We start from the raw sequence: 12,612 nt of genomic DNA, 5'->3' as shown, positions 1-12,612 counted from the left end.
TGCACAGACACTGGTAGAAGCACAGTTTTCACAGAACACTTGCTCCCTCTCCAATCTCACAATTCTCATGCTGAAAGGGATTTATAAAATACCTCCAGAAGACAAACCTGGGAACAGAAATTTATAACTCTACAAGGCAATAAAAATCTGAACTTATAACAGGCGATGGATTCATGGCTCGTTACAGCTTAGCAAATACTGCCAATAATTTCCCTGAACTTCACAGGTAGTAGCTGCCCCCTTCTTGAATGGTTTTGCTCTGCTACTGACTGGATTGCATGTTCTATTGCACCTTTTTTGTCTTATAATGGCTCCTGATAGTGCCTCTTCATTCGTACTTCACAGCCCTCCTGCATCCCTCCAAGCAGGCTGTTTGAATTCACCTGGACTCTGTTCTCTGATATGTAGCTCAGCCTTCATTTTCTTCTCTAGCTCAGACTTGAGGAAGGTCAGAGCTCTCCCAAATACACAACTCATCCAATAAAAGATATCACAGAAATCATTCTCTCTCAGACATTTCTTTGCCCACAAATACTGCAACAACATTCCAACTTATCCAGCAGAAGAAACACAAGGCATGGGCTTGTCCCTTTTTAGTTCCAAACCCTGGCCATGTAGTCTGCCCTTCCACTGAAGAATTAATTCCCACCTTACTGTATAAGAACGGTCATGATGCCAGCAACAGGACATTATCTCATGTCGTTATAGGTAAGGGCCTAGTGACATTCATCTTTCAATAACAGCTCTAATTCAGTGAGCTCAGACAGACCATGTAGGTGAGGTAATTGCTACCATTATTCTGAAGTTGCCTCTTAATTAAAGGCATACTAAGAACCAATAACATTTAATATATGCTTTTTTTTGCTTCTGAAAGATCTGATTTACTTTTCTCAATTAGATGAAGGAATGTGCATAAACTTAAACTCAAACAATGTACAATAATCTGCTCTGAGAAATCCAAATATCATGCAGAGACAGAAGGACTGGAGTAAAAGCAGATCTGTTAACTGTGATCTGCTTCATTGATCTAGTGTGACAGAAGACTTGTGGATCAGTCTCTCCAGTGATTATCTTATTGACTAAATGAGCTCAGATATTACTGCAATAAAGCCATATGAGTACATGATGGATAGATGGATAATTAGAAACAAAGCACTACTACTCAAACTTTTCTATACTGTGACCCTACATAACAACAGAAAAATTAAAGGGCACTTACCCATCTAATCATAAAGGAACAGATGGTAATTATGATGCCCCTGAAACCTCTTTGCAGCCCCCAAGAGTCACAACTTCCTGCCTGAGAACATGTAGCATGAAGAAAACTGCACTACTGATTGGTGTTAAAGCAAGAGTAAGCAATTCTGCTTCACAAACGCAGAGAAGAGAAACAAGCAGGCTTCACAATAACCATACCATTATTTATGACAAGTCATTAGACTCTCTTACAGTACCAAAGGCTTAGCTGATTCTGGAGAGAGAGCTTACTCTGCATGATTAGAGGGGAAAGCCTGTTGGAGCATACAGCATATGCTTATATAGCAACCACTCAACTTCCTTTGGTGGTTGCTAGTCAGGGTATAGCAAGTGTCAGACTACCTTTTCTTTATAAATAATAATGGAATGCATTTGATTACCTATTAAAATAAATGCATAACCCCATCAAAGGCTATGCCAAACTTCAGATGTCTCAATGTGAAAACAATTGCCTTAGTCATCAAGTCAGAGCAATTGGTCTATTGACACAACCTTGGCTCTCAACAAAAGGTGTAAGGAGAAAAAAATAGATGATCTTACCCCTTCGTCCCCAAACCCCAACCCTTTTATTTGATACTCAACTCGCATTTAATATAACATAATTTCAGTCACACCACTGTGAAGGATGCAGGTTCAACAACCTCTCCCCAGGGAAGTTAAGGAATTCCACCCTGTATCTCAAATGTGGCTACCACTGTTCTAAGGTTCCCAAGCCACAAATTGTTTTTTTAGATTTGAGATTTTTTAAAATCTGTCAAAGCTCTGAGCTGCCCTTATTCCCACCCTCCAACTTTTCACCCCATCCATTAAGGTACCAGGAAACAACTGCCATCTTTCCCATTATGTTCTAAATCTCCTCTTACTATTTACACTGTCATAGTGCCAAAGGGCCTCAGTCATGCACTTGGGGCCCGCTATGCCAGGCACTGTTCAAATATGGATAAAAAACATAAAATCTTTCTGCAGCCCAACAGTGATGCTCAACAGTTGGCCAGAAGAGCTGCCATAAGCAACACATTCCCAGTCCCATCATTCTACAGTGCAAGAGACTGGAGTCCAAACTCAAATTTAGGTCTCAGAGATGGCAGTAAAAAATGATAGCATCAAACCAAGTATACAACATGTATTTTAGTCATATTTAATGACTTTCATTTCTACTCATTGTGGTAGAACATTGCAGCAATGGGGCCTTGTCACATAGGGCCTTGTCAGTTCTATGAATGCTATAAATCTTATTGTATTCATTTAGTAGCTAGCCCATTTTTCTCTTATACAACCTCTTTATTTTTGAGGATGCTGATTCACAGAGTTTAAGGCCAGGAGATCGTTTAGGAGTCTTAACTCCTATATATCATAGCCCTTTAAATTTCATGCAGTTAACACTGTGCTAAGTCTAATAAATTAAGTTTACTACTGGATAATTTTGGTTTGGTTAAAGCGCACCTTCCACAATGGGACCCATTCTTGAGCTGAAGACATCAAGATTAGGGACAGAAATTACATATAGACTGGTATATGCGATGGGAAACCAGTTCAAATCTGTAACACAACAGGGCTAGGGACAGACATTTGACAAACTGGTTTAAGTGATCAGAGCCCTGCAACAGAACAGACATTCTGTGCACATAAACCAGTTTGAAAATGACTGGAACTGGTTTGAGATAAACCTGGTTGAATGTAGTATCAGACTTAACTGATTTGTGTGAAACTGGTTTATGCAATGTCTGTTTTAGACCCCTTCCTGGTTTAAATTAAACAAGAGTCCCCCAGAATCCCAGATGTTTTGCAGTCTTGGGCAGGGCTCTCTGTTCCACAGCAGGGCTGCTCCACCTCTCTGCTCCCTTGCTGGAGCTCTGGCAGAGACTGCAGGCACAGTGGCATCTCCCTGGCTTCCTCCTGAGTCCCTCTCACCACTCACTGCTCAATCAAGAATTCCCCACTCCCCCCTCCCACAGGATGGGCCAAAGCCAGCATGTGGTATGCTAGCTAATGCTGAAAGGTATCTGTGTAAGGCAGACAGGACAAAGGCAGACAGGACAGTGTCTGCTTAGCACTTTTTGGAACTAATCAACAGGTAGCTGGTAATGTCCCTCTGTTCCTTCCAGGGAAAAAGTTGTTCAAAAAGAGCTTGAACTAATGAGAGGCTTTTGTTTGTTTTGATGGGGTGCTAAATGCTATGTTACTCCCTGTGTAACTTCCTGCTGTGTAACTAAATGCCATGTAACTCCCTGCTAGCTCCCTAGCTGATCAGGAGCAGCGAGGGGTGGAGACAATCTCTCCCTAATCAGAGCATCCTCCTGGGGCCTGGCCATGCCCCTCCCTTCCCCCATTTGCCTGCATTTCTTCAGTCCAGAAAAAATGTCTGTACAGTTACAAACTGGCTCAGTCTAGCCAGGTTAAACTAACCTGCAAAGACTGAATCATTTCAGGCTCAGGCTTTTAAAATGTCTGTCCCTAGCCCAGAAGTTCAGTGCACATAAACCACTTTCAAAATGGCTGGAACCAGTTGAAGATAAACCTGTATGGATACAGTATCAGACTTAACTGATTAATCAGTTTATTAACTTCTGTTCCAGATCCCCTCCAGATTCAAATTAACTCACAGTCCCCCCCACATCCCAGGATGCTTTGCACATCCCCTGAAACCCCTCCCTCACAGGGTGGATGTGCTGGCCTTGCCCAGGCTGTCTGCTGCAGCCAAGCAGGGAGGCATGTTCTAGCACCCTCCGGCTTTTGGCTTGAGCCACTGCAGGCATGTGGCTGCATTTCCAGAATTTAAAGTGAATGTCTGTTTACTTGCTTATCAGATCAATCTACACAGCTTAGACTAACCTGCAAAGATTGAATTGAATCAGCCTCAGACTTTTTGACTGGAAAATGAAGTGCTTATCTTTTGTATGAGAAAGTAGGAGAAAGCAGGAGATGCCACTCCATTTTTGGGGAGGGCACAGAGCATATGGGTGCTTCAGCCACCATAACTTCTAGCAGCAAAAGCAGACACCACAAGAAAGCTGCTAGTGTGTATGGCTTCATGTCTGTATGGTTTCTGGTGGCTCCCATTTAACTCTATGTGACTCCATTGTCACGTGCTAACAGGCAAAGTAGACCCTGGGGCTGGAATCAGATGGGCAGGCACGTGTGGTCTGTGCACTACACACCTCTTTGCAGAACCACAAACCACGCACATTGCACATTAAACTGTGTGTGGTGCTGCTAATTTGCAGTGTTGGGGGGGAATAACTGGTACCAGGATTTACCATTTCCTGGCTGGCTGGGGTGCAATGTACCTCAAGACAGGGAAGCAGGCAGCCCTGAACTGGCTGCTCCACTGTTTCTGTGTGCTTCAGCATGGGGGCTCCACTAAGCAGCTCCTGCATGGTGGCACATGGACCACCCCCATACACTGAGGCACCCTGCACTCCAGTCAGCCAGGGACTGCATTACTTCAGTCCAGAAGAAATTCCTGTATGGTGCAGGGAGTGGCTGGCTTGGGTGCAGGGTGCCTCAGTGTGGGGACTGTAGTATGCGGAGATGGAGGAGGATCTCCATGTGTCACTCCTTGGCTGGCTGGGGTCCCAGCCAGCACCCCCTGGACCTTGTGCCCCAGCCAGCACCCCCTTTCAGCACATGAAGCGGTGGGACAATGAGTCCCAGGAGTTGACAGTAGGCACAGAAGTGTCAAAATGTGACCTCTGCCAGCTGCTGGGTAGTGGCATAAGCCTTTTTTCAGTTAGAGAGATAAGTCTGATGGTAGAAAGCAGGAGAGAGATCCTGATACAGGGGCTAATGCAATAAACCTCTGAATGTAGAAATACTGAAAATGTTCAAGGACAGTAGTAAAGACGAGGCCTATTTGAATTCATCTTTGATTGCTCATGTTTTCTACTCTGAAACTCATAGCAGCATTCAGACAACCCCAGTGCTTGCTTCAGGTTGCTTTGAATTACTTACGTTCATCTCAGGTCTTAACAAATACGTAGAAAATCCCACATGTACCCAAAGAAGTGCAGGCATAGAAGGGACCTTAGCTTTTGAAAGACGGTGCTTGGTATAGAAGCCCCTCTTCCCAATTTGGGGAAAATCATACTGAGATAAGGACAACTGAAGTCCTGGCAAACCATAATTCTCTGTACCAAGCTCCAAGACTGTTGAAACAAAGCCCAATGCTGAGCAGCCACCCATGGAAAGCTATTCTTTCCTCTACCTTCAGCCCATCACTTTGCTGAAATGGTGGTACCTATAGAAAGGGCTCTCAGTACCCATGTGGCAGAGATACTAAACTGTAATACCCTAAAATATATGACACCAAAAAGTATTTGATATAAAAATGGAATGTACCAGTGACAATGAAACTCAGTGCTCTGAGAAATACAAACATTTCCTACGTAGTTTACATACACAGACATGTCTAAGGCTTGTTCTCCAAGTAAAGCCATTAAGAATCATCTGTATGCAACATAAAAATGACAGTGCATAGATACTGGCAGTGCAGGTACTTAGCATCAAGCTTGTTTACAGAAAATCTTACAATAACTTACAGAAAATCTTTGTATAACTTGCATTCATATAAAGATACGCATGAATTGATTAAAATGACCACCTACCCATCATAGGCTATGCATTTATATGCACAAAAATTTATAAATACAAATACAGTGTGTGTGTATGCTCTTAAGTATGCAGGGAGCATACTTACTTATATATGTGCTGGTATTATATGCAGCAAGAATTAGGTATATATAGCTGTAAAAAGCAACAGCTTTGGTTTATTTCAATTGCAAATTCCCAGCACAAAAATGCACACAAAGAGGTATAATAAAGCAATATAAGAGCAGGCAGTGATTAACAACCCAGAAGCTTCTTTTATCATTATCAACTATTTACAAAGAGGCATTTATACATTTCCTCATCTCTGGGGAGCTGGCACTTAGCATTAAAAATACATGAATAACGAATGAAGCCCTGGTGCACCTTATGGCCTTTTAATAATGCAAAAATCTCAGAATTCAGGTTATGATACAGGTAAACAAAGGAACAAAGAATGATGGGTGGAAAATAGTTCAGCATTTGAGTGGAATCATTATGCAAAGGACAACTTGTGGGTTTTTTTCCTTTTTCTTTCTATAAAATAGTGGCTTGTTGTCAAGCTCTTCCCCTAATCAAAAAATATAGACTAGGGAATAGAAATTACAATAAACAGCATGCTACTGAAGGGTCTATTCACTGCTATTACTGCGATCCAGACACATCTAGCTGATTAAAGAGGGAGGCCATTACCTTAAGGGCATCCTGAGTGTCATCTAGGCAGTAGACTCGGATGCTGTATTCCAGTGATGAGCAGGACACTGGCCCAAAGATGGCCAGTTTGAGCCGCTTTGCTGCTGCTTTCGTGATCGACTGTCCCACCAAGGCATAGGTGCTGAGTGTTTCTGTCAGGATATGGCAAGCTTCTGAGTCCAGCTGAATATAGCATGGGGTAGTGAAGTTTTCTTCCCCAACCACCACCACATCCTAAGGGGTAAACAGGCACAGTTAGAGCTCTAGAGAACCCACAGGACTGAGGACTGAGCTAGGATGGCCAAAGTCTACTCCAAGACGGGGCCTTGACTGCAGATTAACATTGCCAGCCTTACTTCAATGTCACAGAAGTTGCTCTAAATCTTTCCCTCTTACTCAACACTTAAAATTTTCCTACTTCTAGCTTTCTCTCTGAGTAGGAACAGGGAGAGGAAACTGAGTGCTGGGGGCTTGTTCCATCTAGTTAATGCATCATTATTTTTGGTACTGCATGTTGCTGCTCTTAAAATGATGGGCAGAGCTGAGCAAATAATGAAAAGTATCGCTACTATTTTGTAAGAAAAATGTAATGCAAATTGTTGAATGAACCTTTTGATGAATATTATGTGACCAGTTCCATAATCAGTAGTGGCTAGAACTGAGACAGAAGAGGTAACTTCAATGATAGCTGAGTCACCGTACATAGAGTACCACCTGTTGCTTCAACTGTAAATCAGTATAATCTTCCATTACAAGGCTGCAAGGCAAAGACAAAATACATGCAAACCAAACACACACAGAATATTTTGATCCACTTTTTCCTTGTGCTTAGCAGAAAAGAACAGTTTGGTTAAGTTCCCCATTCACCACAGCACTGTATAGTCCTGATCATGCAGCAAGAGGTTTTAACTGAAAAAAATGTAGCAGCAATAATAGACAGGGCTATTGCAAAGGCAGACAATGCCTTTTTATTGTCTGCCTTTGGGATGCACAGGGCTCTGTAGAGTTCTTCCACCTTATCTCAGCTGCCTTGAGGTGAGGAGAATACCACTTGCAGTGGGGCAAGAAGTCAGGTTGGGAACAGATTCAGGACCTCTGGCTGAGGAAGGATGAATGCAGGATATCTGCAAAGGTTACATAATCTTTCTCAATAGCAAGAGTGAAGTATGCAGTGGTGATTACACACCCCTTACTTGCCACGCTATGAAAATTTATGCCGTCCAGGGCACAAAGTGATAGCCAATGGCAATCCAAGCATCTGTTAGAGGGGATTAGAGATGGAAGAAGTGTTCCAGAAGAGAGCAGAAGAGAAGACTCACTGTGCTAAAAGACCTGGTAGACTCTGCAGATGGTATATAAGCACTAGTCTGGAGTCAGCATGGGCACCTCCAGCAGGGCAACTGTGCTTTCAAGGTCAGGAGTGGAATGGAGGAAAAGTCAAGGGAATGCCAGTAATGAACAGAAAACAAATATGAAACATACATACAGTGCCAAGAGATACTCCATCAGGGTGCATGTACAATCCCAGTGGGGTGAGAGCTGGTACCACAGGCAGGGTGACAAAAAGGAGAATTCTTTCAAGGATAACCCTGAAAATGGTGCTCTTGCTGCTGTCAGCCCAGAAGTCTTTTCAGTTATGATTTCCTCATTAAAACCTACTCAGAGGAGGAAGGTGCAGGGTACCAAATTAAATATAGGAGACAAGCACAGGTGGCAGCAGCATTATAAGCTTTGTCAAGAGCAAGCAAGCCTGCCAAGAACAGGGACAGGGGAGAAGGATTTTGACAATGAACAAAGCTTGTAGGAAGCTGCGTTTTTTCCTGTTACGATGATGAAAATCTTGGGAAAGGGTCATCCTACCACTGCCTCACAATGGGATTCAGGCACCTCAATACTACCAGCACTGATTTCAAGCCTCCCATCAAGTTCATCAATGTGTGCTTTGGCCTACTTCTTTAAGAGCCTGTAATGTTGCCTTCTGATTTCTTGCTTCAGAACAGGTGGCAGTGACACACTAGGACGCTCAGTAGTGGGTTGCACCTCTGAGAATAACAAGGAAAAGACAGAGACTATATTCAAGATGAAATTGGCTCACTTATCTAGGTTGTAAAGCTGCAGATTGTTTTGCAGTAGTCAGCAGCTGTTGATCCACTGAAAACAGTACAAATTAGGGAAGTATGAACCAGTTGGGAAAACAGCTTCCCTTTTCTAAACCTTTACAGGAACTAAACTTCAGTAGCATTCAATAGATACTACTGAAGCTTTTCCCTTGTCCTCCTTCCCACTTCACTTCAACTTTGTTGCCAGCCAGGATTGAAGTGCCAAAATCACACAGGGAAGGTTATTATTTTACTGTACTTAGCCAAACCAGAAGCAGGAGGCATTAAAAAAAACTCCCAAGAATACACATCTTTATAAAACTGCTAGCCAAATCTGCACCTGTTCTCCATTAAGGAGTGAAGGGACAGCTGCAACAGGTAGTGTATAGTTTGCCTGCCACTGAACTGGAATCTCCAAATGGCATTTATATTTACAATTTGAAGATCTAGCACAGAGTTTTAATATAAGAGGAAGACCATAGTTTTAGAAACCAGTCCTTATAGCTCATATATAGTACCAAATACCCTTTATCAGCATGCATGCACCACTGTAGTGTCATGAGCTCTTTCTTTATTGTAGGGTATCTTCAGTGGTTGGTAGATGGAGAAAAGTATGTTAGCAAAAATTCAAAGTGAGTGCTCTAATTCCATCCCTGCTGACCAAGTGCACATACATGAAATTGGACCAGTACTCAGGCAATCAGGGGTACTCCTCATGGTGGGGTGGGGAGGAATAGAACAGATTGAGGAAGACAGATAGAGGAGATAAAAAAGGCAGGGAACTTTCCTTGAAGATTCTTGATCAAACCCACTATTCTTAAATTCTGTAGCAGGCTGGGCAGCTTAGGTTTATCTGTTTATCCCAAACTTAAGACCAGGCAAAAGACCAGGTGAAAGTCTCATTCTGGAATGGTAGGCTGGCATCAACATTTAGGGTAGTATTCTGTTCCCCTAGAGGATGACCAGAGTGCAGCTTTTGACTGACTCCAGGTTACCTGACTAAAACCTGGTGAGTGCTATGATAGCTAAGATGGTCCAGGATGTGTGCAAGAGGTTAGGGGTTTTTCTGATATTTTTTTATCAGAAAGTTGGGAGAGATGCTGGACAAGCTTTCAGGAACAAAGTCCTTCTTCAGGTCTGGGACTGAAAGTGTAAGAACATTTCTATTACCCCCTCTGCAAATGTAAATGCCCCTATTATTATAGGAATAGGATTACCCTTCAGAGACATGTAGATGTCTCTCTGTTCTTATAATAGGGGCACATACATGCCCACAGCGGGGTAACAAAATTGCTTCTACTCTTCAGTTGGGTAACATACAGTCAGGTCATAAAGCTGTAGTTTGGTCATCCAGTAGGTAAACAGAATCCTGTCCTAAGAAACAAGAACCAGGCAGATGGCACTCTGCAATCTCCCCCACACAGATGCATCTGTGAGCCTCTTCTGGGTGTACATGGCCTGTCATGCTGAATTGTGTGACTATATTCATTTTTTGGCATAAATATCCACAAAAGACTGGTTTGCATCCCCAAGTTTATTCCACTCTTTCTCTGAATTATAGCTGAACTGTACTCTCCAACAATGTGAATGGCCTATGCAAAGAAGAGACTACACCAGGGAATTATTATGCGATAAGCACCGGAGGTTATTTCTTCACCTTAATAGCACGTGTAGATGTGCCCAGAGAGCAGCACAATGACATGCTGGGATCTTAGCTCCTGCTACTCAGTTACTTACTGCTCCTTACCGGTATTTTCAAGGAAAGATATTTTTCTTCATTCTATCTTTCGAAAACAAGGGCAGGGAGGGCACAGATGGGGTGTTATGTATGAGAAGATATGGTATTTAGATGTTTGGTTATTTTAAAAGGCATCTTTAAGATAAATATGGTTGGACGGGTGTGATCCTATCATGAACTTACCTCCCACTGGCCCTGAGCTGCTTGGTTTTTCAGCTGTATCTTCCAGTCCTCTGTGTTTGGCTCTGCGCAATGGTGCATGGTTAGAATGACAGGCCGTGTCAGCAGTGCTCCTGGGGGCCCACAGCTCACCACTGGGGTCAAAAGGGTTTGACTGTCTTCCACTGGTGGCCTGACAAGATTACAGAAAAGCGGGGTTGTTAGGTGAATTTAAAGGGACCCACACACAGCCAGAGTAAAAGGCTTTTCTTAACTTACAGTGTAAGAAAATGGTCTCTGGGAAATCAATTGCACACACACACACTATAGTATAATCAGACATACATCGAAACTAGTGGCATACCATATGATAATGCAGAGGGTGGCAGTAAAATCTTTGGCATGAGGATGTAGTAAATTAAAAACAAACAAGAGATTGCAGTGGACCAGGAGAAGGGACGAAAATGAGAAGGGGAAAAAAAAAATCCCAGACCAACTACTGAAGAGTTCAAACCCACAGGATACTGTATTCATGAGTGAGTTTAACTACCCAGACATCTGGTGGATAACAAATATAGCTGAGCATGGATCATCAAAGACATCCCTAAATTATATAGAGGACAAACTCATGATCCAGAAACCACAATATCCAATGGTAGGGAAAGACATCCTGGATTTTCACATATAGGGAGGCCTAAGTGTGGCTCAGCTACCTGCACAGGACACTTACTGGCTCACATTTGAATTTTTTGTCTGATTCTATAAATCCATTATTACATGCATACCTGTATTCATGTCAGTACCACTGAGTTCATTGGGACTATTCATAGGATTAACTTTTACACGTAAGGGCCTGTGGAAATGGGGTGTCTGTCACAACAAGAAAAAAAAATCAAGAAGTAATGAAGAAGATGCATAAAATCTATGAGGAACTGAAGTCACAGACCTTTGGTACAAGCTTATGTTCCTAACCCATGCTGAAATTTGTGTTAGCTTGTATTTACTGCTACTGCTATCTGTAGTAGCTTTGATTTAGCAACATATGCTTAGAACTGTGTCTTAATTTATTGTGTAGACAAATGGCAAGTCTCATTGAAAGACGTGGTTTTAAAAATGAAAATGAGACTTTTGTGCTTTCAAAAATTCTATCCTATGTCAGCATAACTATTGATAAAAACAGGTAAAAAACGGCTGGCATAGAAAAGCTGAAATCTCTGTAAATCAGCAAATCCTGATGACAAGCATATGTGGTTCCTAAAATAAATTAACTAATGAATTGACTCAGCTATTGGTAATTATTTGTGAAAGTTGTGTAGCTGGAAAAACCCAACTGTGGTACCATTTTTAGAAGAAAAACAAGTATAGCAGCCCTGGCAACTAAATTCTATTATAGGGGAGGGCAGGAGGGAAAGAAAAGAAACTGCAAGGCACAACATTCAAAATGCACAGATTTGGGAGCTCTTGTAACTCCTATTGAATTATATAGAGGTGTCTGAAATTGCTTCAGTGGGAGCAAGATCAGTCCTTTATAAAAACAAAACTCAAAAAATACTCCGCATTTTTAATAACTATATTTAAAAAAATTTAATTGTAAATAAACAATAGATCAAAACCTTTCACAAACTCTCATCATTCCCTTATACTTCACAACCCCATTTACTGATCAAGTAAAACTTCTAGAGAAGTCAGGAGATTACCGTGACTTGTTATGAGAAAACATTTAAAATCACCATTTTTGTGCTGAAAGTCACAGGCATGGCAAACCCCACAGATTTAATACTCCGGTTAATTTAGCTCCATTGAAAAAACAAGAGAATCATGGGTGGGAGTGGGAAGGGGAAAGGAAATAGAAAAACTCTGCCTGAGAACTCAGATAGCCTTTTGGATTGAATTATGAAATTAGTGGACAAAAAGAATGCAGCAGGTGTAATGTTTCATAGTTTCATAGTTTGTAGGGTCGGAAGGGACCTGAGCAGATCATCTAGTCCAAACCCCTGCCATGGCAGGAAAGAGTACTGGGGTCAAATGACCCCAGCTAGATGTGCATCTAACCTCCTCTTAAACACCCCCAGGGTAGGAGCC

The 12,612-nt window shown here is 42.1% G+C and overlaps 1 protein-coding gene across 1 annotated transcript in view; it reads right to left on the bottom strand.

Moving 5' to 3' along the window:
• Positions 1–12,612, bottom strand: part of UNC5C (unc-5 netrin receptor C) — a 415,055-nt gene that overhangs the window by 24,198 nt on the left and 378,245 nt on the right. The window contains exons 12-13 of the mRNA XM_019552942.1: positions 10,555–10,723; positions 6,535–6,768 (exon numbers count right to left, since the gene is read on the bottom strand). Of these exons, the coding sequence (XP_019408487.1) occupies positions 6,535–6,768; positions 10,555–10,723 (403 nt within the window). The remainder of the gene's footprint in view (positions 1–6,534; positions 6,769–10,554; positions 10,724–12,612) is intronic.

The sequence above is a fragment of the Crocodylus porosus genome, unplaced genomic scaffold (assembly GCF_001723895.1).
Source record: "Crocodylus porosus isolate Cpor-Errol unplaced genomic scaffold, CroPor_comp1, whole genome shotgun sequence".
NCBI lineage: Eukaryota > Metazoa > Chordata > Crocodylia > Crocodylidae > Crocodylus > Crocodylus porosus.
The sequence above is the reverse complement of the archived record's forward strand: the minus strand, read 5'-3'. Positions and strand labels throughout refer to the sequence as shown.